At 40.9% G+C, this 25101-nt stretch overlaps 2 protein-coding genes across 5 annotated transcripts; one reads left to right on the top strand and one right to left on the bottom strand.

Moving 5' to 3' along the window:
• The first annotated feature begins 4982 nt into the window (after window positions 1-4982).
• Window positions 4983-25093, top strand: LOC308391446 (protein broad-minded-like). Of its 4 annotated transcripts, none has more exons than XM_080908012.1 (9): window positions 4984-5332; window positions 6039-6246; window positions 7339-7457; window positions 15468-15612; window positions 15870-15958; window positions 20104-20191; window positions 21605-21723; window positions 22997-23116; window positions 23374-25093. In XM_080908012.1, the coding sequence occupies exons 6-9, from the start codon at window positions 20137-20139 to the stop codon at window positions 23509-23511; spliced, it is 432 nt and encodes a 143-aa protein (XP_080764138.1). In that variant the 5' UTR covers window positions 4984-5332; window positions 6039-6246; window positions 7339-7457; window positions 15468-15612; window positions 15870-15958; window positions 20104-20136; the 3' UTR covers window positions 23512-25093. The 4 variants fall into 4 exon arrangements, 3 of the variants coding, with proteins under 3 accessions (XP_080764139.1, XP_080764138.1, XP_080764137.1); XM_080908011.1 differs by having other exon boundaries at window positions 4995-5332; window positions 15493-15612; XR_013970618.1 differs by having other exon boundaries at window positions 5002-5332; window positions 15493-15612; window positions 22972-23116.
• LOC308391445 (spastin-like) lies at window positions 15965-20094 on the bottom strand. Its single transcript, XM_080908010.1, has one exon. The coding sequence runs from the start codon at window positions 18957-18959 to the stop codon at window positions 17838-17840; it is 1122 nt and encodes a 373-aa protein (XP_080764136.1). The 5' UTR covers window positions 18960-20094; the 3' UTR covers window positions 15965-17837.
• Window positions 25094-25101: the final 8 nt, after the last annotated feature.

Genomic DNA, 25101 nt, shown 5'->3' with positions numbered 1-25101 from the left:
AGGGTAGAAAGGATACCCAGTAGCAAGCTCCACAGCTACCAGCCCCAGGGACCACATGTCTATTGCTTCATTAAATAGACTACCAATCATAACCTCAGGTGCTTTATAACCAACCGTCCCCACACAGTCACCAGGAATCACTGTAGATGCGGGACATGCAATGCCAAAGTCTATAAGTTTGACTTTGATGGGACACTCATAGCGGTCCACAACCATTATGTTTCCAGGTTTGAGGTCAGCATGCACTATTCCCAAAGAACCCAGGTGGGACAGGGCATTTGTGAGTTGATGTAAAATTGGCCTGATTTCGCTTATGGGGAGACCCTGGTTTTCCGGGTCCTCTATGTAGTCCCACAGGCTTTGGTCAAGGAGTTCAAAATTTAAGCAGATGCGGTCACCGTCGATGAAAAAGTCGTTCCATTGAACAATGTTGCATCTATCTGCATCCAAGCCTCGCAGCTGCTCCAGGATGAGAATTTCCATTTTTGCCTGTTGGAGAATTTTAGGGTTATTTTTGTTGACTTTAATAGCAACAACTTTGTTGGTTTTTGTATTGCAACATTTGGTTACAATACCAAAGCCCCCTTCTCCAAGGAAACCCTCGACCTCGTAGTGACCTCCCAAAAGGGTCCCTTTAGATATTTCAAGATCATCTATAGAGGAGGATGTGTTGGCTGATGCGTTGACGTATTCTTGTTGAGAAAATTCTTCTGAGTATTGGGAACTGCAGCTGATTTTCTGTGATTCTTCTCTTTTGCAACTAGAAGGCTGCTGAGAGACCACAAGGTTTTGTCCCCCTGTGCTACTCATGTCAGTGCAGGGAGAACTCTTAGAGAGGCCAGGATTGAAAAAGGGGTGGTGGAGAACCTCCGAGGGTGTTATGCGCTGGTTTGGATCCAATGCTAACATCTCTTTGATTAGGCTGACAAATACAGTTTGGATTTTTTCCCAGCCCCACATTATACTCAGCATTAGTCCAAGGTCATCGAGGCACTTAAGTTTTATGGATCGAGTGTCGTTGGACTGATAATCTGTTTCATCTTGAAATTGTCTTTCGGTCTTAAATGTCCAGTGTTGTCCGTTGTAGTTGTCTTTTATGAAATAGTTATCAGTGTAAAAGCCAGAGTCTAAAACATGATCTGGTGGCTGTCCCTGGGTCTGTATGATGAATTTCAAAACATCATAATCATTTCTCCCAGGGTAGAAAGGATACCCAGTAGCAAGCTCCACAGCTACCAGCCCCAGGGACCACATGTCTATTGCTTCATTAAATAGACTACCAATCATAACCTCAGGTGCTTTATAACCAACCGTCCCCACACAGTCACCAGGAATCACTGTAGATGCGGGACATGCAATGCCAAAGTCTATAAGTTTGACTTTGATGGGACACTCATAGCGGTCCACAACCATTATGTTTCCAGGTTTGAGGTCAGCATGCACTATTCCCACAGAACCCAGGTGGGACAGGGCATTTGTGAGTTGATGTAAAATTGGCCTGATTTCGCTTATGGGGAGACCCTGGTTTTCCGGGTCCTCTATGTAGTCCCACAGGCTTTGGTCAAGGAGTTCAAAATTTAAGCAGATGCGGTCACCGTCGATGAAAAAGTCGTTCCATTGAACAATGTTGCATCTATCTGCATCCAAGCCTCGCAGCTGCTCCAGGATGAGAATTTCCATTTTTGCCTGTTGCAGAATTTCAGGGTTATTTTTGTTGACTTTGATAGCAACAAATTCGTTGGTTTTTGTATTGCAACATTTGGTTACAATACCAAAGCCCCCTTCTCCAAGGAAACCCTCGACCTCGTAGTGACCTCCCAAAAAGGTCCCTTTAGATATTTCAAGATCATCTATAGAGGAGGATGTGTTGGCTGATGCGTTGACGTATTCTTGTTGAGAAAATTCTTCTGAGGTTTGGGAACTGCAGCTGATTTTCTGTGATTCTTCTCTTTTGCAACTAGAAGGCTGCTGAGAGACCACAAGGTTTTGTCCCCCTGTGCTACTCATGTCAGTGCAGGGAGAACTCTTAGAGAGGCCAGGATTGAAAAAGGGGTGGTGGAGAACCTCCGAGGGTGTTATGCGCTGGTTTGGATCCAATGCTAACATCTCTTTGATTAGGCTGACAAATACATTTTGGATTTTTTCCCAACACCCCCTTATCTTCAGTAGTTGTTCAAGGTCATCGAGGCACTTAAGTTTTATGCATCGAGTGTCCTTGGACTGACAACCTGTCTCATCTTGAAATTGTCTTTCGGTCTTAAATGTCCAGTGTTGTCCGTTGTAGTTGTCTTTTATGAAATAGTTATCAGTGTAAAAGCCAGAGTCTAAAACATGATCTGGTGGCTGTCCCTGGGTCTGTATGATGAATTTCAAAACATCATAATCATTTCTCCCAGGGTAGAAAGGATACCCAGTAGCAAGCTCCACAGCTACCAGCCCCAGGGACCACATGTCTATTGCTTCATTAAATAGACTACCAATCATAACCTCAGGTGCTTTATAACCAACCGTCCCCACACAGTCACCAGGAATCACTGTAGATGCGGGACATGCAAAACCAAAGTCTGTAAGTTTGACTTTGATTGGACACTCATAGCGGTCCACAACCATTATGTTTCCAGGTTTGAGGTCAGCATGCACTATTCCCAAAGAACCCAGGTGGGACAGGGCATTTGCGAGCTGAAATAACACTGGCCTGATTTCTGTTACTGGGAGAACCCGGTTCCTCCGGTACCGCATGTACTGCCACAGGCTTTCATCGAGGAGTTCAAAATTTAAGCAGATGCGGTCACCGTCGATGAAAAAGTCGTTCCATTTAACAATGTTGCATCTATCTGCATCCAAGCCTCGCAGCTTCTCCAGTATGTAAATTTCTATTTTCGCCTGTTGCAGAATTTCAGGGTCGCTCTTGTTGACTTTAATAGCAACGACTTTGTTGGTTTTTGTATTGCAACATTTGGTTACAATACCAAAGCCCCCTTCTTCAAGGAAACCCTCGACCTTGTAGTGACCTCCCAAAAGGGTCCCTTTACATATTTCAAGATGATTTGAGGTGAAAGTCATCTTGACTGAAATGTGTTTGTTTGCTCAGTGAATTGGTGAGAACGTTTAAAAAAAATTTCAGTGACTCTGAAGAGGTTTACAAATACTTTCAAATATAGCTCTGGTCGAACGTTTGAAGGCTGCGAACAAACTGACTAAAACTTGCTGCTCCTGACCCCTATTTATAGAAAAACTTCAAAGGCTCAAAGGCATGTGCTTGTGACATCATCACATGTCCTTGTGACATCATCACATGTCCTTGTGACATCATCACTCTTCATGAATCAGATTGTCACATGACATTTTAGAATGGGGATGTTTTTTTTTAAAACCGTTTTCAAATTTAACCCTCTGTGGTCCAGGGTATAATTGGCCGTTCTTGACTATTTTTGATTTTACCTCTATATTTCACCTTTAAAATATGTTTTTCTTGCCTTATTTGGCACCATTATTTTCAGCACAACCTCAAATATCTCAAAGTCAAAGTCAACTTTATTTGTCAATTCTGCCACATGTACAGGACATACAGAGAATAGAAATTTCGTTACTCTCAAACCCTAGATGAAATAGCAAATGAACATTTAAATATAAGAGAGTGATTAAAAAATGCAAATAAAATAATTAAAAAGTAAAAATTTAAATAAATACAATACAATTTAACAAGAAAGCTATGCAATATACAATATACAATATTCAGGTAAGGGTAAATGACATTGAGTGTAAACCAGGCAGAGTAGTGCAAATAGGCAAATAGTGCAAATGGAGATCTAGTAATATACGGTTAGAGATAGTATAACAACAAAGTCTTATGAGGTAATGGCAGTCCAATGCTCCACAAAGTGACTGGTAACTGGTGCAGGCCAGTGAGTGAGTCAGAGAGTGTGTGTGTGTGTATGTGACAGAGTTCAGTGAGACCATGGAGGAGAGGAGGGGAGAGGGGGCAGAATCGGGAGGGAGTTAAGCTTCCTGACAGCCTGATGGATGAAGCTGTCCTTCAGTCTGCTGGTCCTGGCCTGGAGACTCCGCAGTCTCCTCCCTGACGGCAGCAGCTTGAAGAAGCTTTGCATTGGGTGCGTGGGATCAGCCGCTATGCAAAGGGCTTTTTTAGTGAGACGGGTGCTGTAAATGTCCTGGAGGGAGGGGAGAGAGACACCAATGATCCTCTCTGCAGCTCTCACTATGCGTTGGAGGGTTCTATGACAGGACGCATTGCAGGCTCCAAACCACACAGTGATGCAGCTCGACAGGATGCTCTCGATGGTGCCTCTGTAGAAAGTGTACATGAGAAATTTGAGTTATTGTTTTCATTTTGGTATACTATATTAGCACAGTTGATCTAAATTAATAACACAATAAATTGTGTGTGCATCTCCTGTTTTGTCATGGTTGTATGTCCCGGTTCGTGACAGGCTGCATGAGCTCATCTGGTGGGAGTGTAGTACTGTAGAATTTCAGGCATAAAAACGTGGTTTTCACAGACCTTGTCACAGGGTCTGAGTTGGAAGATTTTGGTAAAGCTTTGTCCCTGAGGTAGTTGAAAAACCCCAGTTGGGTAAAGCGTTTGGGTTTTTTTGTTAACAGACATGCTTATCTATTTAGTTGGTGTTATTTTTTCAGCTAAATTTTTTAGTGCAATTAGCACTTTCAGCATCAATCCATAGCAATGTGTTGTATTTTTCACATTGTCTGTGTGTAAAATACATATGTAAGCATAGATTACACAAAGGATCCTGCACGCCAAGCTGGATACAAATAGAAATCCCTGGAAACAATTCTTTCTGCGCTTAAGAGCAGCTTCCTATTGCAACGCTGGAGGATTTGTCACCATTACTGGATACGCTGCAGAAGCACAGCAAAGCAGTGACTGTGTGGAGTCGAAAACTATTACACCAACTACACTACACAGTCACCCACATTACTCCCTCCAACAGAGGTGGACAACGTCTTTGGGACAACGTCACAGAACACAGAAACGTCACAGGGCTTTGGAGCGTGACGTTACATGAGGCGGGCCACGCCCCCTGCCGCCATCACAGTAGGCCAGACAAAGGATACAGCTTCAGCTATGGTACGTGTTGTGTAGTCGGTTGCAACGTTAAAGCTCACGATCGTGAAGGCAAGAAACTGGATTAATCTTTTCATCGTTTTCCATCCTGGCGGCAACGTGAGGGATCCCATGTATCCACCAAACAAAGACGCCAGGCATGGATTGCAGCGGTGAGACGAGCGGATATCGAGTTCCGTGCAATCCCCAGCTTTTTGTTGGTTTGCTCGCGGCATTTTCTCTCCGGTGAGTTCTAAAGTAATTCATATCACTATCCGATTGTTCAGTCTGACGTCACTAGCCGTGTCTGGGCCTAAACTCTGCTGCAGGTCCATATATCAAATGATCACTGTGGCATTACTGAGAGTTAAAACACTGTCTTAAGTCTTTCATCTTTAATAAAATTATCAGCGTTCTGCTCTACCAGGTGTAACAACTGAGTTAAACATCCAGGCATCCATGACAATGGAATTTATGACATATGAGTTAGAAGTTAGCAGCAAGTTAGCTCGCTAGCTTCTATCTAAATACAATATAGCATGTCCTGACTGCGGGGTTTTGGAAACAAATTAAAACGTACAGCTTTCTTATCACTTCCAACATAAATGAAGACAGAAAACTAAACAGCAGTGACATTTGTAGGGTTACTGAACTTGGGCTAGCTGGTATATAATGATGTGCTACGTGACCGCTAGCGACACAGCTATGTTAGCATAATATAAACACGCTAACTTTTTTTCCACTCGATAAAAGTTAACGTGAGTGTTCTCGGTGGTCAGGAACAAATGTAATCGCATGGCAGGATGCTGTAAAAGGACCAAACTAAAAGGCTTTTAGTGGGGGTTTTTTCAATGCGCTGCGGTCATAGATAATGAGATAAAACATGCTAATGTGTGATGCTGCAGAACCACGTCATGTCGACTGAATAGCTTTTGATTTGGCATTATTGCAGGCAAACCAGCATATGAAATGGATGTAACAAATCCAGTGGTGATGGGAGTGACAGCGTCACGGAAGCTGAAGGGCAGACGAAGGACTGTGTGTGCAGTCAACAGGGCAGAGCAGAAATAAACCGGCTGTTGGAGGAGAACAGACTGCTTCGAGCACAGTTGCAAAAGACAGAGCTGAATGAAACTTTCTTAAAGGACGATACCGAAAAAGTAAGATATTACACTGGACTATATTGTTATGCAGTCTTAATGTCCCTCTTCAACACTGTCAAAGATTTCCTGCCAATATCGAAGAAACTGACAGGTTTCCAAATGCTCTTACTCACACTAATGCGTCTGAGACTTGATCTTCCAGTCCAGCATCTTTGTCATCTATTCCATGTGTCGCACAAAACACTGTCTTCTGTCTTCACCGATACCGTTGATGTTTTGGGCAGACTGACAGAAAGAAGGATGACCTCAAAAAGTGATATAGTCCAGACAGAGCTTACAAATGATGGGCCATTTGCTAAACCTGCAGCACACACTGCTTTCTATGTGAAAGAACCATTCTGTGAGAAAAACTCTACTGCTCATTTGATCTATGACCTCTGAAAAACAGTTCATGATTTCCATTACTATTCAATTATATAAAAAAAGTACATTCCCTGGGTTATACAGCACTGATATGCAAAGCTTAATTGTATATCTGTAACTCTAGAACTGCAGTATTTATAGTTTTCTTAGTTTAATATTTCAATTTCATATTCTTCTTCTAAGTATAAAATCCCTTTTGTTATATTTGTCTCGTTAATTTAACTGAAATACACTGAAAATTGCTCACAAATTAAGGTTTATGTGTCAATACAAATGCAGGTTTTATTGCTGGGAGCTTCCCGTGATGCACTGACTATTTCTTCTTCCATGACACTAATGTTTTGTCTTTGCTTCATCATTTATGTACTGTACTGTATCCCCAGTTTTCCAGCGAGGGCTGCGTACATTTTGATTGCATTAACGTTTTTATCCAGCCTTTATGTGCAAGCTTGAGCTGCAAAATTCAAATGTAGTTACTGACAGGCCAAAGTGCAACAGGGAAGAGATTAAATGGGATCAAAGGGAGTGGCATTATAAATTCCTTCCTTCCTGAGATTCAAATCCTCCAATCAAAACGGTGCCAGCAATGCAAAGACAGATTTCTTTAAAAGATTGGACACAATAACAAAGTCAGTCGTTTATTTATTAAAGCACTGTTAATAATTTTAGTTGCTGCTATTTCAAATAAATGTTTGGTACAACAAATTTCTCCGTGTTCTGTCTCAGGCTTTATTCGGGCCCTGGTACTAGAGCTATGGTCTGTTCTTGAGTGCAGCAGTGACGACATCAGAGTGGTCCGTCCCAAACCAACTCCCATTGACCCCACAGATAGGAGTTGCATTAAGGTATTGTATGTATGTGCGTGCGTGTGTGTGTGAGAGAGAGGGAGAAGGAGAAACTTCCTGGAGCCCACAATGCCCCAATTTTTAGATATCTACATAATAGTACAGACACAGATCTCTTAGAAGTTTTGCTTTTCCATCATGTTTTTAGCTCACTGGTTACAAAGGTGTTTAAATTGATTAAAATTAAATTGATTCCAATTATTATTAACCCAGGACTCAGAATAGTGGTCCATGTGTTGCTGTGATACCAGCAGCCATGTAGAAAATTCACTTGTGAATATTCATATTTAAGAAACTGGCAATAGTGATTTTGTTAACAAGAAAGGCTTTTTGCTGATTGGTTTATGGGTGTCTGGGCAAATAAGCCTTACTTTCATAAGACTGCATTTTTAGTTATGTTTTTGGCAGAATTTCTCTCAGGAAATGTCAATGGTTTATTTAAATTAAACAAGACATTCTACAGGTTGAATAAAAACACTCAGACTGTTGTTCAAGGTTCAACAATGAAGACGTGCACGGGTGGAAGCTCGAAGGAGATCCACACCCGAGGCCTTGCAGTCAGATTTATTTATACAAAGGGACAGTTGCATTTCCTGTTTTTCAAGCATATTTATCAGCATGTGTGTGTGTTCTGTGTGTGTGTGTGTGTGTACGTGACAGGATGTAATGGCATGTGATACACAAATATATGAGCATTGCAATACATTCGAAAGCTTCATAACGGAGGTATCTTTTAATAATAGACATCTGCAGTTTAAACTTTAAGAGTTACTTCTAATGTCCCTGTGAAATATATGAACATTCTGAAGCATGCTAAGTAATAAAACCTTAATGCATAAGTGAATAAATCATAGTACAACTTAAATTCTTCTAACATTCCCTCCTGTTGTTCAAATATTTCATCTGTAACTTTATTGAGTTCAGTAGACAATCACTTGTGAAACATTTTCAATTGCCACGTCATTGACTAAGTACAGACGGAAACTACACATAGTCGTCATCTTCTTCACTGTCCGGGTTCTGATCGCTGTCATAGGCTGCGGGATTATGCACTGCTACATAAGCATTAACGGAATGAGCTATCATATTTGACACCATTTTCTTAAAGCAGGGTATTACACAGGTTGTGAAAACACACATTAATAAGAGTAAGGAGGCAATTCCAACAAGTCCTTTAATCAACAGGGACCTCCACCATCCGTTCAATAACCATGTTAACCAATCTTCAGGATCTAATATTTTGTCTTTTTGTTCTGCATTTCTAATTTGTTTCAGCACGTTTAGAGCGTCGGTCATGTTAGGTGAGTGTATGTTGTCTGGAATGTATGTGTTCTATCGTACACATAGCGGTACCAAGCGTTGTTCATCCAGGGGTGGTCATGGTCCTGTGTCAGGTCACATAGGTGTGAATCGTCGTGTGTCCATCTTTTACTGTGGGTGATCTCTTGGTCTTGTTTCCATAGGTCGCAGGGGTTGGTGCCATTGGGGTCAACACCATATCCTCTTGGACAGTAGGGATTGCAGGGGTTGTCCCTGCAGGCTATGTCCATGCAGATGGCGGCGAGTGCTGTAAACACTGAGATGATGAATAGAAAACACAGGGTTATGCATATGGTCAAGTAGCAGTTTTCAGACCAGTTCTGGGGGTTTAAGCGATCTCTCCATTGTGGGCTTCTGGGGGCTTCTTCTTCTGGGCTGCTCGTCTGCTCCTCCTCCAGCTCCTCTAATTCCTCCATCTCCATCTCCATGTCAGGCATCACGATTGGTCCCCACACCGGGCAGGTAGGCTAGGTTTGAGTCAAGGGAGCGATCTTCCCGACTGCAGCCTCTTTAGGCCTCCCGTGTGGCGACCCCTGGCCAGAGGAGCGAAATCACCTGTGTTGCCACCTGTGACCCTACTCCCCACCAGGCGGTACACAAAGAGGTTTGGAGAGAGCTGGAGTCTATGTGTTGGGCTCAACCTTCTTAGTGTGACTCTGGTGTATCCACGACGGCCTTTCAGCTATTTTGCAGGCTGTAGGGGTCGTCAGAAGAACCTGATAGGGGCCTTCCCACCTTGGTGTGCTCCAGCTTTTCCGCTGGAGGACCTTGATCAGGATCCAATCACCTGGCTTCAATCTGGAAGAAACTGGAGAAGAATCATCCGGCAGTTGGTTGTTCAGTACTATGTCTTTGTTTTTTTAACAGTTCAGTCATCCATTCTGCTAGTGTGGTTTCTCTGATTGACTTGTCTATGGGTTCGCTAGTTAAAGGTCATCCAGTTTAGTGGACGTTACCATTCCTCTGTTTTGCCATATCTTAGCGAAATGATGAACTGCAGCGAAAACGTATTGGCTGTCAGTGTGGATGTTTATTGCTTCGCCTTTGTGTAGCTCACAAGCTCTAATAACAGCAGTTAGCTCAGCACTCTGGGCTGAGTGAGAGGAGGTGAGGGGCTCTGCCTCTATTACAGTATCAGTTGTGGTTACTGCATAACCCACACGGCTTTTCCCCAAGCTATCTTTTGCTGCAGAGCCATCTACAAAAACGTTCTTGTAGCTTTGCTGTGGTGTGCTATAGATATCTGCTCTTGGTTTCGTGTCCTCATCTAATTTTTGCATACAACAGTGTTGTTCACCATCCTCCTCTGTGGGGAGGAGAGTGCTTGGGTTTGGCTGACCACATTTCTCGATTGTGATGTGCGACTGTGACAATAGGATGCCTACATATGAAAGCTGTCTTGCATGTGTCAGATATGATAGATTTGCTTGCAGTAGGATCGAGGTCACAGCGTGTGGCACCTTGATAATCAGGGTGTGTCCGAGGATAAGGTCAGCGGACTTTTTCACTGCTTCCGCTGCAGCCGCACAAGCTTGCACGCACGACGGTAGTCCTGCTGCTACTGAGTCTAATCTGCATGAGTAAAATGCTAGAGGCCTTTGCTTCTCGCCAAATGCTTGAGTTAGCACTGCTCTCATGTAGCCTGAGCCTCCGTCTACATGCAAATAGAAAGGCTTGTCATAGTCTGGCAATGCTAAAACTGTACGTGTTTGTAGCGCAAGTTTTAGATCATGAAATGCTTTTTCTGCTTTTGGTGTCCACTCTATTTTGTCTTTTAGAGCTAAGTGTTTGCCATAGATCAGATCCTGCAGAGGCTGCACTAAAAGTGCGTATTCGGGAATCCAGCATCTGCAGAAATTACATAGGCCTAAATAGCTCATCATTTGCTGCTTTGTGAGAGGTTTTGCTGCGTTCTGCACTGCTAGTTTTCTGCTGTCTAACAGTGTCCTGCCCTCTCCTGTGAGTTTGTGGCCAAGGTATGTAACTTCCTGGCTCCAGAGCTGTAGCTTGTGTTGTGAGACTTTGTGACCCTGTTCTGCCAGATGTCTCAATACCTTCAAAGTATTTGCTTTGCAGTCGACCTGCGTGTGTCCGGTGACCAGGATGTCGTCTACATATAATAGGAATTGTCCTGGAGCAGGCAGAGTGCAAAAAGACATAGATTTCTTTAAAGCTTCTGCATACAGGGTGGGGCTGTTTTGGAAACCCTGTGGTAGCCTTGTGTAGGTGTATTTTTGCCCATCAAATGTGAAACCAAACAACCCGCGTGAGCCAGGGTGCAGTGGTACAGAGAAGAACGCGTTTGATAAGTCTATCACTGAAAACCACTGTTCTTTCCGTGTCACTTGATTTAAGATGGTGTGAGGATTGGCAACTACTGGTGGAATTTGCTCAGTTATCTCGTTGATGGCTCTCAGGTAATGTACAAGCCTATACTTTCCTGTGTTTGCCTTTTTAATTGGGAAGATAGGCGTGTTACAAATTGTTTCATTTGTTTTTACTAATATTCCCGCTTTTTCCATGTCTGCAATCACTGGGCGAATTCCTGCCTTTGCTTCTGCAGATAGTGGATATTGCGGCTTCATTGGTCTGTGTTTTGAAATTACCTTTACTTGTATTGAGTCAGCGTTTTTTATCAGGCCGACATCTGTTGGTCCAGTGGACCATAGGGATTTTGGCAAGTTTGCAATGTCTGTTTCATCTACAGGTGCCAACAGCGATCATTCTGCCCTCTCAGTTACAAGGCATGTTTAAATAATTTCTTGTTTCTCAAAGAATTCACACATTTCACTCATCTTACATATTTCAACTTTGAAGTTAAAGTTTTCTTATTCCATCTCTCTCTCTATATATATATATTTAAACTTTGAATTGCTCACAGTTTACAGCTCTAAAACTGGGCATTGCCACAAATTTGTTTCCAAACCGACAAAATAAAATAATCAAATAAAACAAAAAACAAAAACAAAACATACATGAGTCAGGACACAAAAAGAAAAATGCTGCTACTGAAACAGAGCAGAAGTGTGAGGGAAAACTGAGCTCACATTCTATCACTCATACAAATAGTAAGCTGTTCTTCATTGCGCATGTTTGTGTTCTTAGCCCGGTTTAATCAGTCTCTATGCATTAATCTCCACGAGCTTGTCCTTGTAAGGTTAATGCATTTTCTGCTTGTCCAGGTCTGTTTTGCTCCTGAAGAAACACAACTAAGACATTTTCATTATTATCCTGAGTACTTAAACTACCCGTTTCCCTCTCTCTGGTCAGAAATACCAACTTATGTTATGTGTATAAGTGTAAGCAGGTCTTCAGTACTTTTCCTATGCATGTTAATGTTCAGTGAGTGTAAGCTGCTTTCTTCATTGCCTCTGCATGTTATAATCAGGTGTAATTCATGCATCTTTTCACTGATTTCTTAATTCAAAACCATCCCACTTCTGATTCTTTCCAAAAATAATCTCACATGTAACACTTTGTGTATGTGTGTTTTCTATTCATTGATAGACTGCTCCCTGTGCAGCTTCCGCTCGGAAACAAATAAATAAAAACGTTTAACTCGCTCATTAGCTTAGTAGTGTCCACATATTTAAATCAGCTTCTCAATCTTGTAGCTTTAGCTGTTATCTACAGGGTTTGGCTTATTAGTTGTCATTATAAATGTGCTCTACATCTCAGTAATATTTATCTAGGCTAAATGACAAGTTTTCAAGCAGGTTAAGTGCCTCTATGCACCTAATTGGTTTAGATATTGCCTTTATTTTCTTCATCTCATATGTCATTATACTGAGTTTGAGCAAACCTTAAACTTGATGCAGACTACTTCATAACAATTATCCATCTCACATCATACTGACTAGGATACTTCTTGTCATTAATATTATATTTTTATTAATATTATCATCTTTTTCTTTCTATATAATGACAACAGTATATTACAACATTTATCAGTGTAAATCACTATACTACTACTGAGCCAATTTAATAGTTTAGGATCATCTTACTCAGCAAACAGATAATTTAGTATTCATCCAATCTGTACAAATTTGCTTTTTCTCTGAACAGGTTTGTGCCTACTTTTTAGACTGGTCTTCTGTTTGCCTCATCTCCGATCCAACCTTCAGTCACATTCATTCTCTCTGTTGCCTGTCGAACCAAGTAATTTATTATTTTTTTTGTTTCTATATTTTATTTTGTATCCATCAAGGGCTCTGGGTGGGCTGCAGTCCCACCCGTCATCCAGGCTGGAGACATTTACCTTTTCACACACTTTCCTTGGCTGAACAATGACACAGCCTTAATCTACCTTATGCATCTCTCTTTTTATAGAAAAGGTTTTCATGTGAATGATTTCCTTTTATTTATTTTACACAATCTGGGCATGATCGTCATGCCAACTATATTTCATTGTTTAGTTCTGTTTGTAAGGTTCCTCTTGTAATTTTTTATCTAAATTAGCTATTGCTGTTGGATTGCATTTTCCTTCCCAAGTTGAGTCTTTTAGTGTCTTAGGATTTCTCCAACGATTAGCACTTATCTGTCCGGCGCCTGGACATTTTTTCCTCTAACCATTGTTCATCTGCAGTTAATTCTGGTTTTGTTTGTTTATTCCCCATTTTTCCTTTATTTTGTTTTTTCTTTACACTTTAGATTTTATTAATAGGAAGACAGAACTGTGTAACTTTCTCTGGTATGAGAATCAGGGGTGGTTATTAAGGCAGCCTTCTACCCTTGTCCTATTGTCAGGGGCGGCCTTAATTTTATGCGATGAAGCGCAACCTTCTCCCTTTATCACCAGTATATCAGTTATCACAGGATTACAGTAGGAGTGATGTAGGGTCCTAATGTCCCTTGTCAAAATACATTCACGTCCTTATTACTCACACAGATAACTTCACAAACGCGGCGTATTATTTCTTATCTACTGACACATCCTCTATTTTAGTCCCAGACTAATTTATTTAAACTGCCAGCTTCTCGAAACGAGTCTCCTGGAGACTGCCAGTTCCATTTGAAAGAAGCGAGTTCCACTATGGCTACCAGTCTCTGTAGACGAGCCTTTACACCTCAGGACAGTGTCAGATAATGAAACGATATTATCGCGATGTGTTTTGAGTGTTAATATTCACCTGGCTCCACGTTTTAAGTGCCGGTCAGAGATTCCCCCTCGTTCCCAGGACCGTGGACCACTTTGCTAAGGAACGCTGGCCAACCCCGAATTCACGTAGTTGGTCTTTACTCCTTTGTAGAAAGGAGGCTGTCGACAGACTTCAGCGCGGGCTCTCCACGATATCAGGGAACGACGAGGTCACTCTGTTGGAGCAAAATTAGCCCTAATTATTGGTAATTAACGTCCAATAATGTCCAATAATGTCCACTAATGTCCACTCCGGCTCGAAGGACCATTTTAATGTCAATGGTTTATTTAAATTAAACAAGACATTCTACAGGTTGAATAAAAACACTCAGACTGTTGTTCAAGGTTCAACAATGAAGACGTGCACGGGTGGAAGCTCGAAGGAGATCCACACCCGAGGCCTTGCAGTCAGATTTATTTATACAAAGGGACAGTTGCATTTCCTGTTTTCCAAGCATATTTATCAGCATGTGTGTGTGTTCTGTGTGTGTGTGTGTGTGTACGTGACAGGATGTAATGGCATGTGATACACAAATATATGAGCATTGTAATACATTCGAAAGCTTCATAACGGAGGTATCTTTTAATAATAGACATCTGCAGTTTAAACTTTAAGAGTTACTTCTAATGTCCCTGTGAAATATATGAACATTCTGAAGCATGCTAAGTAATAAAACCTTAATGCATAAGTGAATAAATCATAGTACAACTTAAATTCTTCTAACAGGAAAGCTTCAACAAGCTCCAGCGTGAGCCTGTCTGTGTGTGTCTGATGCTTGGCCTCTGACAGCAGCCAAGTCATCTCTCTCAGAGAGACTAGCCAAGTGAATACGGACAGCCAGTGATGTGTAAACTGTGTCCTGCCACAGGCGACTTTAAAGTCTGCCTTATCAGTGGGTTATACATATATGCTGAGGTCAAAGGAAAACTAAATATACACACACCAGCACTTTGGTGAATTAACTCGAGTCTTTGCTTTAATCTGTGCTAAGTACAGTAGGAGGTTTGGTAGTACATATGAAGATAAGTTCACACATGCACAGAAACATCAGAAGACACATGAAAGTATAGATATTTCTATTTTAGAAAAAAAAATCCATCGTATCTTGTTTTTTTCTTTACGTTTCTTTGAAGCTGTTTAATATAATCTAAGTTGTAGCTCGTTTGTGCAAGTGTCTCTCTTTTTTTCCTTTGATGCTTTTGATGATATATTTTCCCTGTTCTACCAGACCCAGTGAAAAATGCAGGGAGCTTTCCTGTAGTTTAATATTCTTCAGGCTGCAATAGGTTTCTGCTCAACCACTCTGCTCAGAATATATGTCTTATTCAGTTTTGAGAGTGTGGTAAACCATGTTTTATCTTTGCAATCATAAATTCTTTTTACATTTTGTTTTGCTTTGAATACTACAGATATTATTTGTCATATTATCGGTAGTGTTTGTAGTTGAATAGTGTTATATTATTATTATGTGTTAGGATTTGATCAATCCATGACGTGCACAAATGCATTCACAATGGTCTTTAAAAGCAAATACATTTTTTCTCTCTAACAGCTGCTGTATTTACTTTCCTCTTCAGTCCTTCCTGTACTTGGTCAACCTCCTCTCCTCTTCCCAGTCGGTGTGGCAACTGCTGGGCCGACAGTCTTTGGCCAACAAAAGCGAATACACCCTGAGGGAGATGCCAACCTCCATACCTGTAAGTGTTTTTCTTCTTCTTCTTTTCCACACACTGCAGTTTTTTTTTGTCATCCATCTGAGGGCATGTTTGCACTTTTTATTTGGCCTCCAAACACCACCCACCCATTTGTTTTACTTCAAACGCATTCAAATAAACCCTCTCACACTGAGACTGATATACGTTCTCCACCTTACCCATTGTAAATTTCCACACAGTTTTCGTTTTGCACCCTATCCGGTGCATTCTTGTTCAAAGCCTCTCATTTTACTCCACAGGATTTGATTGACAGACTGATTGCCGTGAATTCGGATGGGAAGATTCATTCTCTCTTCCACTACGAAGAGAGTCACACATTCGGCCTAAGGTGGGATTCATTATTTTTTTCATATTACTTAACATCAGTGGGGAAGTAGACGATATCAGATTATCACCTGGTGACTGCACACACACTTCAGCCTCTGGCAATAGGAGACTGGCATGGTGACGTAATCGGCCTTAAAATGCGGCCTTTAAGGCTGCAGACCCTGAATTGGGATACAGCCTCTGAATCGCTGCATCTTGTAGCTGTGTCGTCTTAAATTGGTCATGTGATTTTGACGCGCCGGCGCGTCCGGCAACCCCAGAGGTTTAACTTAATATTTAAGTGTCTCTTGGTTTTAGACTAGTTGTTTAGTCTAATTTGATGTTTTAAACCAGAAAAGGAAGAAGAGGGCTTAGAATTACAGGTAAGAACTGCTCAGTGGTATGTGATAAACTGTAAATGTAAAGCTTACAGGTCAGTCCTCATGTTTTTAAATCAGATTTTGAGTCTATACATGGCACATTATGCTTTTGCATGTTGTGAAATGTGCTGCAAAACAAACTGAGGTAAACTAACTGGTTTACTGTGATGGATTTAAAGTGCGTGTGACTGGTGCGCAGTGGCTGTGGTGCTCACGGTCAGAGTTCAGTCACAAAGAGGGTAACAGAGATGAATTTAAAGTTAAGGTGATGGTGCTTAGATTCATTCACAGACTGAAACCTTCACACCAACTTTATCCTGTGTCTCTTAGTTTTAGACTAGTTGTTTAGTCTATTTTGATGTTTTAAACCATATCACAGGGTTTTTACTTCACCATTTACGGGGTTTTAACAAGCAAACAAAAGACAGATCGTGATGTTTGAAAATGTTTTGGAAATATTCTTTAAAGATTAGATGTAAAATACGCAGAGGACAAATTCAATTGGTTTATTAGTTTATTACATAAGTTGAAAAAAAGTTAAACAAGTAAATAAAGAAACAACGTAAAAGAAAAGTAAACAAAACAAATCGGTAAATAAAGGAAAATGGTAATAAGAAGGGGAAAAAAAAGAAAAGAGAAAACCCCAACAATCCCCTCTGAGCAAGCACTAGGCGACAGTGGGGAAGAAAAACTGCCTTTAAACGGGCAGAAACTTCCGGCAGAACCAGGCTCACGAGGGGCAGTCAACTGCCGGGACTGGTTGGGGTGAAAAAAGATGAAGGAGAGAGGGAAGAAGTGTTAGGAGAGAAGGGGAGAGGAGAGGTGAAAATTAAGATGGAACAGAGGTGGAGGGAGACGAGGTGACGTCAGCAGTAGAAAAAATAGAAAGAGTAGAAAAAGCAGGAGTGTCCCTCCTCCAGAAGAAGCGGAAACGTTTTTTCTTCTTTTCCATGAGCTTTTCCACGACCACTTTTTTCTCTAGGATGAGGGTTCTCAACTGATCGGTTGTTTCTTCAACTTCCTTCTCAAGTTTCTGGCATCTTTGCTCCATTTCTTTTAATAGATTGCACTTGTCTGTATTTTGCTGTTGTTTTTCCTTGTGCATCTTTTCTAACTGCTCATTTCTTCTTGTGATTTCTTGAAGCTTACGCTGCAGGTCTTCATTTATTTTCTCTTGTTGCTGCTTTTGTGCAAGCATTTCAGCGTTTTCACACTTCAAGTTGTCTGAGTTCAACAACATCTCATTAATGACCTCTGAGTGTTTTTTCGCCATTTCATTGATCCTACGCTGCATCTTTGAACATCGTTTTTCCAATACTTCTCCTTCCAGTTCAGGTGTTCTGTCCTTCATTGTATTAATTTGTTCAGTTGTAGATTTCTTCTCTCCAAGTCCTGGAGAATACGTTTTTTTTCTTTTTCCTGTTGCTCTTTCTCTTGAAGAAGCTCTTTATTTTTGCACTCTGTTTCATCCAGCCTGACTGGATTTGGATTTATTGAAGAAGGACCACCAAAATCTTTGTTCTATTTGGTGTACATGTTAAGAGTTGCTGGACTAACAGTTGGTTTGATTTGCTTCAGAGAATCCTCAAAGTCTTTTATCTTAATGTTGCGCACCTCAGCAGCAGCTATAACACGGACTTGTTCTGGTGCCAACTCTCTTATTGGGCCAAGTGCAGCATCTTTGGCTAATGCTGTCAAATCGCTCCCTGAATATCCTTCAGTCACTTTTGCAAGACAGGACAGTTCGTCTTGGCTCAGTGGACTCCCGTGCGTTCCCAAAAGATTTTTCAGCAGCGTAAATCTTGTCTTCTCATCGGGTAAGGTCACATATACTCTTTTTGCAAAGCGCCTTAATATTGCTTCATCGAGCTCCTGGGGCCTGTTCGTTGCTCCCATTACAAGTACTCTGTCATCCTTTCCTGACTGCAACCCGTCAAACTCAATGAGGAACTCAGTTTTTAAACGGCGAGAGGCGTCGTGCTCCCCCTCCCTCCTTTGACAGAGCAAGCCGTCCACTTCATCGATGAAGATTACTGAGGGCTGTCTCTCTCTTGCAACTGCAAAGAGTGCTCGTACGAGCTTCTCGCCTTCTCCCACATATTTGGAGGTCAAACTAGCAGCACTGATGTTGAAGAATGTTGCATTAGACTCTGCAGCAACTGCTTTGGCGAGCATGGTCTTCCCATTTCCTGGTGGGCCAAATAAAAGCAAGCCACGTGCAGGAGCTCTCAGACCAGTAAAGAGATCAGGTCTTAAGGCAGGAAGGATGACAATTTCTTGAAGTGCTTGCTTTGCCAGATCCTGCCCTGCGATGTCATCAAATGACACAGTCGCTCCACTGTATACAATTTCATTTGTAATTAAGCTGACCAGTTTACTGTCCACATTCTTTTTCATATCCCTCTTCGGGGGCTGTTTCACAGCTGCCGGTCTTCCATTCTGAGTTTTTCCCACCCGAGCGGTTTTCTTTGCATCAGTTATTCTTAATGGAGGTCTTACAGAAGTGGAGGGTCTGATGGTGGTGGAAACACCTGCGGGTTGACTTTTAGGAACTGACTTTGGCTTACTTGCAATTGTTTTGGTCGACATTTCTCTTGCGCGACTTCCCCCCTGTTCACAGTCATAACACGGTAAACTAGTCATAAACGAAAACGTTTAGGCTATTTATCGCATTTAAAGGTCTTTCTTTGGGACAACGTCACAGAACACAGAAACGTCACAGGGCTTTGGAGCGTGATGTTACAGAGGTTTACAAATACTTTCAAATATAGCTCTGGTCGAACGTTTGAAGGCTGCGAACAAACTGACTAAAACTTGCTGCTCCTGACCCCTATTTATAGAAAAACTTCAAAGGCTCAAAGGCATGTGCTTGTGACATCATCACATGTCCTTGTGACATCATCACATGTCCTTGTGACATCATCACTCTTCATGAATCAGATTGTCACATGACATTTTAGAATGGGGATGTTTTTTTTTAAACCGTTTTCAAATTTAACCCTCTGTGGTCCAGGGTATAATTGGCCGTTCTTGACTATTTTTGATTTTACCTCTATATTTCACCTTTAAAATATGTTTTTCTTGCCTTATTTGGCACCATTATTTTCAGCACAACCTCAAATATCTGAAATTTGAGTTATTGTTTTCATTTTGGTATACTATATTAGCACAGTTGATCTAAATTAATAACACAATAAATTGTGTGTGCATCTCCTGTTTTGTCATGGTTGTATGTCCCGGTTCGTGACAGGCTGCATGAGCTCATCTGGTGGGAGTGTAGTACTGTAGTATTTCAGGCATAAAAACGTGGTTTTCACAGACCTTGTCACAGGGTCTGAGTCTAAGATTCAAATTGTAAACACACAAACACTCAGGCTTGCTGCAAACCTTAGCTGATCCCCCGTGGGCTTAATTTACTGCCATTGTTTACGCACCATTGTAATTGCTTCTCTAGTTTGGCATTACACTTTAATTATGGAATGTAATTATATTTTGTCTATTTTTAGTTGTGGCATTGTGTTGTAATTAATGAAGGGCCTGCACACTCCAATATCAATTTACAATTTAAATTCTCCACAGCATGTTTAACTACATTATGTTGTGCCTTTCCAGAATCCCAGATTTACTTACACATCTCCCTTTATGATACATTAGTACTACATTTGACCTAAACCTTTTCCATCCTTTTTCCAAACTCTCATTCATTTTTTACCTGATAACCAAAAACTGTGATAGTGAAAGGCTGAAATATTTCTAGGGGTATGAGATTTCTGTGTGTTTTCTGTAGGTGAGCAGCTGCGAGAAGTTTGGCTACGGGGTGATGGTGACACAGGTGGCAGCAACTGCTCCGGGAGTTGTGGCTCTGCACAGTTCAGGTACTATTGCAGTTATTTGGACACAACAAACACTTGTCAGCTGTGATGCTTAAGGCTTATATTATAAGTTGTTGTTGTTGTTTTTGTGTTGTCGGTATAAAGGAGACTTAAGGCAGCTTAGGGAGAAATGTATTTGTCAAACCGTTTTTGTTTGGGTAAGAAAGAGTAAGAAGAGGCGTTCTTTTTTGATAAATGGATTCACATATCAGTTGTATACTGATACTAGGTTTATCCATATGCAAAAGGCTCCAGGAAATACCGTACTCTTGTCAAAAGAGGTCAAAAAATGAAGCTAGTGAACAAATATTTTAATCCTGCATTCTTTCTATTGGCTAGAAGGGGCGACTCAACTGGTTATGGGAAAAGAAGTCTGATTACTTATCAGCCCTTCGCTTATAACAGCACCGCTGCGTTCTGAAACCTATTCTCTCCTATGACTTTACCCACGCAAGAACAGTTCCCTGCTGTGTTGAGCAGCGCTGGCTGTGGAGCACTCATGTGTTCCATGATGTGACATATGTTTGTGCCATCGATAAAAAGGCAGACTGACAGAAAGAAGGATGACCTCAAAAAGTGATATAGTCCAGACAGAGCTTACAAATGATGGGCCATTTGCTAAACCTGCAGCACACACTGCTTTCTATGTGAAAGAACCATTCTGTGAGAAAAACTCTACTGCTCATTTGATCTATGACCTCTGAAAAACAGTTCATGATTTCCATTACTATTCAATTATAAAAAAAAAAAAAGTACATTCCCTGGGTTATACAGCACTGATATGCAAAGCTTAATTGTATATCTGTAACTCTAGAACTGCAGTATTTATAGTTTTCTTAGTTTAATATTTCAATTTCATATTCTTCTTCTAAGTATAAAATCCCTTTTGTTATATTTGTCTCGTTAATTTAACTGAAATACACTGAAAATTGCTCACAAATTAAGGTTTATGTGTCAATACAAATGCAGGTTTTATTGCTGGGAGCTTCCCGTGATGCACTGACTATTTCTTCTTCCATGACACTAATGTTTTGTCTTTGCTTCATCATTTATGTACTGTACTGTATCCCCAGTTTTCCAGCGAGGGCTGCGTACATTTTGATTGCATTAACGTTTTTATCCAGCCTTTATGTGCAAGCTTGAGCTGCAAAATTCAAATGTAGTTACTGACAGGCCAAAGTGCAACAGGGAAGAGATTAAATGGGATCAAAGGGAGTGGCATTATAAATTCCTTCCTTCCTGAGATTCAAATCCTCCAATCAAAACGGTGCCAGCAATGCAAAGACAGATTTCTTTAAAAGATTGGACACAATAACAAAGTCAGTCGTTTATTTATTAAAGCACTGTTAATAATTTTAGTTGCTGCTATTTCAAATAAATGTTTGGTACAACAAATTTCTCCGTGTTCTGTCTCAGGCTTTATTCGGGCCCTGGTACTAGAGCTATGGTCTGTTCTTGAGTGCAGCAGTGACGACATCAGAGTGGTCCGTCCCAAACCAACTCCCATTGACCCCACAGATAGGAGTTGCATTAAGGTATTGTATGTATGTGCGTGCGTGTGTGTGTGAGAGAGAGAGGGAGAAGGAGAAACTTCCTGGAGCCCACAATGCCCCAATTTTTAGATATCTACATAATAGTACAGACACAGATCTCTTAGAAGTTTTGCTTTTCCATCATGTTTTTAGCTCACTGGTTACAAAGGTGTTTAAATTGATTAAAATTAAATTGATTCCAATTATTATTAACCCAGGACTCAGAATAGTGGTCCATGTGTTGCTGTGATACCAGCAGCCATGTAGAAAATTCACTTGTGAATATTCATATTTAAGAAACTGGCAATAGTGATTTTGTTAACAAGAAAGGCTTTTTGCTGATTGGTTTATGGGTGTCTGGGCAAATAAGCCTTACTTTCATAAGACTGCATTTTTAGTTATGTTTTTGGCAGAATTTCTCTCAGGAAAGCTTCAACAAGCTCCAGCGTGAGCCTGTCTGTGTGTGTCTGATGCTTGGCCTCTGACAGCAGCCAAGTCATCTCTCTCAGAGAGACTAGCCAAGTGAATACGGACAGCCAGTGATGTGTAAACTGTGTCCTGCCACAGGCGACTTTAAAGTCTGCCTTATCAGTGGGTTATACATATATGCTGAGGTCAAAGGAAAACTAAATATACACACACCAGCACTTTGGTGAATTAACTCGAGTCTTTGCTTTAATCTGTGCTAAGTACAGTAGGAGGTTTGGTAGTACATATGAAGATAAGTTCACACATGCACAGAAACATCAGAAGACACATGAAAGTATAGATATTTCTATTTTAGAAAAAAAAATCCATCGTATCTTGTTTTTTTCTTTACGTTTCTTTGAAGCTGTTTAATATAATCTAAGTTGTAGCTCGTTTGTGCAAGTGTCTCTCTTTTTTTCCTTTGATGCTTTTGATGATATGTTTTCCCTGTTCTACCAGACCCAGTGAAAAATGCAGGGAGCTTTCCTGTAGTTTAATATTCTTCAGGCTGCAATAGGTTTCTGCTCAACCACTCTGCTCAGAATATATGTCTTATTCAGTTTTGAGAGTGTGGTAAACCATGTTTTATCTTTGCAATCATAAATTCTTTTTACATTTTGTTTTGCTTTGAATACTACAGATATTATTTGTCATATTATCGGTAGTGTTTGTAGTTGAATAGTGTTATATTATTATTATGTGTTAGGATTTGATCAATCCATGACGTGCACAAATGCATTCACAATGGTCTTTAAAAGCAAATACATTTTTTCTCTCTAACAGCTGCTGTATTTACTTTCCTCTTCAGTCCTTCCTGTACTTGGTCAACCTCCTCTCCTCTTCCCAGTCGGTGTGGCAACTGCTGGGCCGACAGTCTTTGGCCAACAAAAGCGAATACACCCTGAGGGAGATGCCAACCTCCATACCTGTAAGTGTTTTTCTTCTTCTTCTTTTCCACACACTGCAGTTTTTTTTTGTCATCCATCTGAGGGCATGTTTGCACTTTTTATTTGGCCTCCAAACACCACCCACCCATTTGTTTTACTTCAAACGCATTCAAATAAACCCTCTCACACTGAGACTGATATACGTTCTCCACCTTACCCATTGTAAATTTCCACACAGTTTTCGTTTTGCACCCTATCCGGTGCATTCTTGTTCAAAGCCTCTCATTTTACTCCACAGGATTTGATTGACAGACTGATTGCCGTGAATTCGGATGGGAAGATTCATTCTCTCTTCCACTACGAAGAGAGTCACACATTCGGCCTAAGGTGGGATTCATTATTTTTTTCATATTACTTAACATCAGTGGGGAAGTAGACGATATCAGATTATCACCTGGTGACTGCACACACACTTCAGCCTCTGGCAATAGGAGACTGGCATGGTGACGTAATCGGCCTTAAAATGCGGCCTTTAAGGCTGCAGACCCTGAATTGGGATACAGCCTCTGAATCGCTGCATCTTGTAGCTGTGTCGTCTTAAATTGGTCATGTGATTTTGACGCGCCGGCGCGTCCGGCAACCCCAGAGGTTTAACTTAATATTTAAGTGTCTCTTGGTTTTAGACTAGTTGTTTAGTCTAATTTGATGTTTTAAACCAGAAAAGGAAGAAGAGGGCTTAGAATTACAGGTAAGAACTGCTCAGTGGTATGTGATAAACTGTAAATGTAAAGCTTACAGGTCAGTCCTCATGTTTTTAAATCAGATTTTGAGTCTGTACATGGCACATTATGCTTTTGCATGTTGTGAAATGTGCTGCAAAACAAACTGAGGTAAACTAACTGGTTTACTGTGATGGATTTAAAGTGTGTGTGACTGGTGCGCAGTGGCTGTGGTGCTCACGGTCAGAGTTCAGTCACAAAGAGGGTAACAGAGATGAATTTAAAGTTAAGGTGATGGTGCTTAGATTCATTCACAGACTGAAACCTTCACACCAACTTTATCCTGTGTCTCTTAGTTTTAGACTAGTTGTTTAGTCTATTTTGATGTTTTAAACCATATCACAGGGTTTTTACTTCACCATTTACGGGGTTTTAACAAGCAAACAAAAGACAGATCGTGATGTTTGAAAATGTTTTGGAAATATTCTTTAAAGATTAGATGTAAAATACGCAGAGGATAAATTCAATTGGTTTATTAGTTTATTACATAAGTTGAAAAAAAGTTAAACAAGTAAATAAAGAAACAACGTAAAAGAAAAGTAAACAAAACAAATCGGTAAATAAAGGAAAATGGTAATAAGAAGGGGAAAAAAAAGAAAAGAGAAAACCCCAACAATCCCCTCTGAGCAAGCACTAGGCGACAGTGGGGAAGAAAAACTGCCTTTAAACGGGCAGAAACTTCCGGCAGAACCAGGCTCACGAGGGGCAGTCAACTGCCGGGACTGGTTGGGGTGAAAAAAGATGAAGGAGAGAGGGAAGAAGTGTTAGGAGAGAAGGGGAGAGGAGAGGTGAAAATTAAGATGGAACAGAGGTGGAGGGAGACGAGGTGACGTCAGCAGTAGAAAAAATAGAAAGAGTAGAAAAAGCAGGAGTGTCCCTCCTCCAGAAGAAGCGGAAACGTTTTTTCTTCTTTTCCATGAGCTTTTCCACGACCACTTTTTTCTCTAGGATGAGGGTTCTCAACTGATCGGTTGTTTCTTCAACTTCCTTCTCAAGTTTCTGGCATCTTTGCTCCATTTCTTTTAATAGATTGCACTTGTCTGTATTTTGCTGTTGTTTTTCCTTGTGCATCTTTTCTAACTGCTCATTTCTTCTTGTGATTTCTTGAAGCTTACGCTGCAGGTCTTCATTTATTTTCTCTTGTTGCTGCTTTTGTGCAAGCATTTCAGCGTTTTCACACTTCAAGTTGTCTGAGTTCAACAACATCTCATTAATGACCTCTGAGTGTTTTTTCGCCATTTCATTGA

The sequence above is a fragment of the Rhamphochromis sp. 'chilingali' genome, assembly GCF_963969265.1.
Source record: "Rhamphochromis sp. 'chilingali' genome assembly, contig: SCAFFOLD_127, whole genome shotgun sequence".
Classification (NCBI taxonomy): Eukaryota; Metazoa; Chordata; class Actinopteri; order Cichliformes; family Cichlidae; genus Rhamphochromis; species Rhamphochromis sp. 'chilingali'.
The sequence above is the reverse complement of the archived record's forward strand: the minus strand, read 5'-3'. Positions and strand labels throughout refer to the sequence as shown.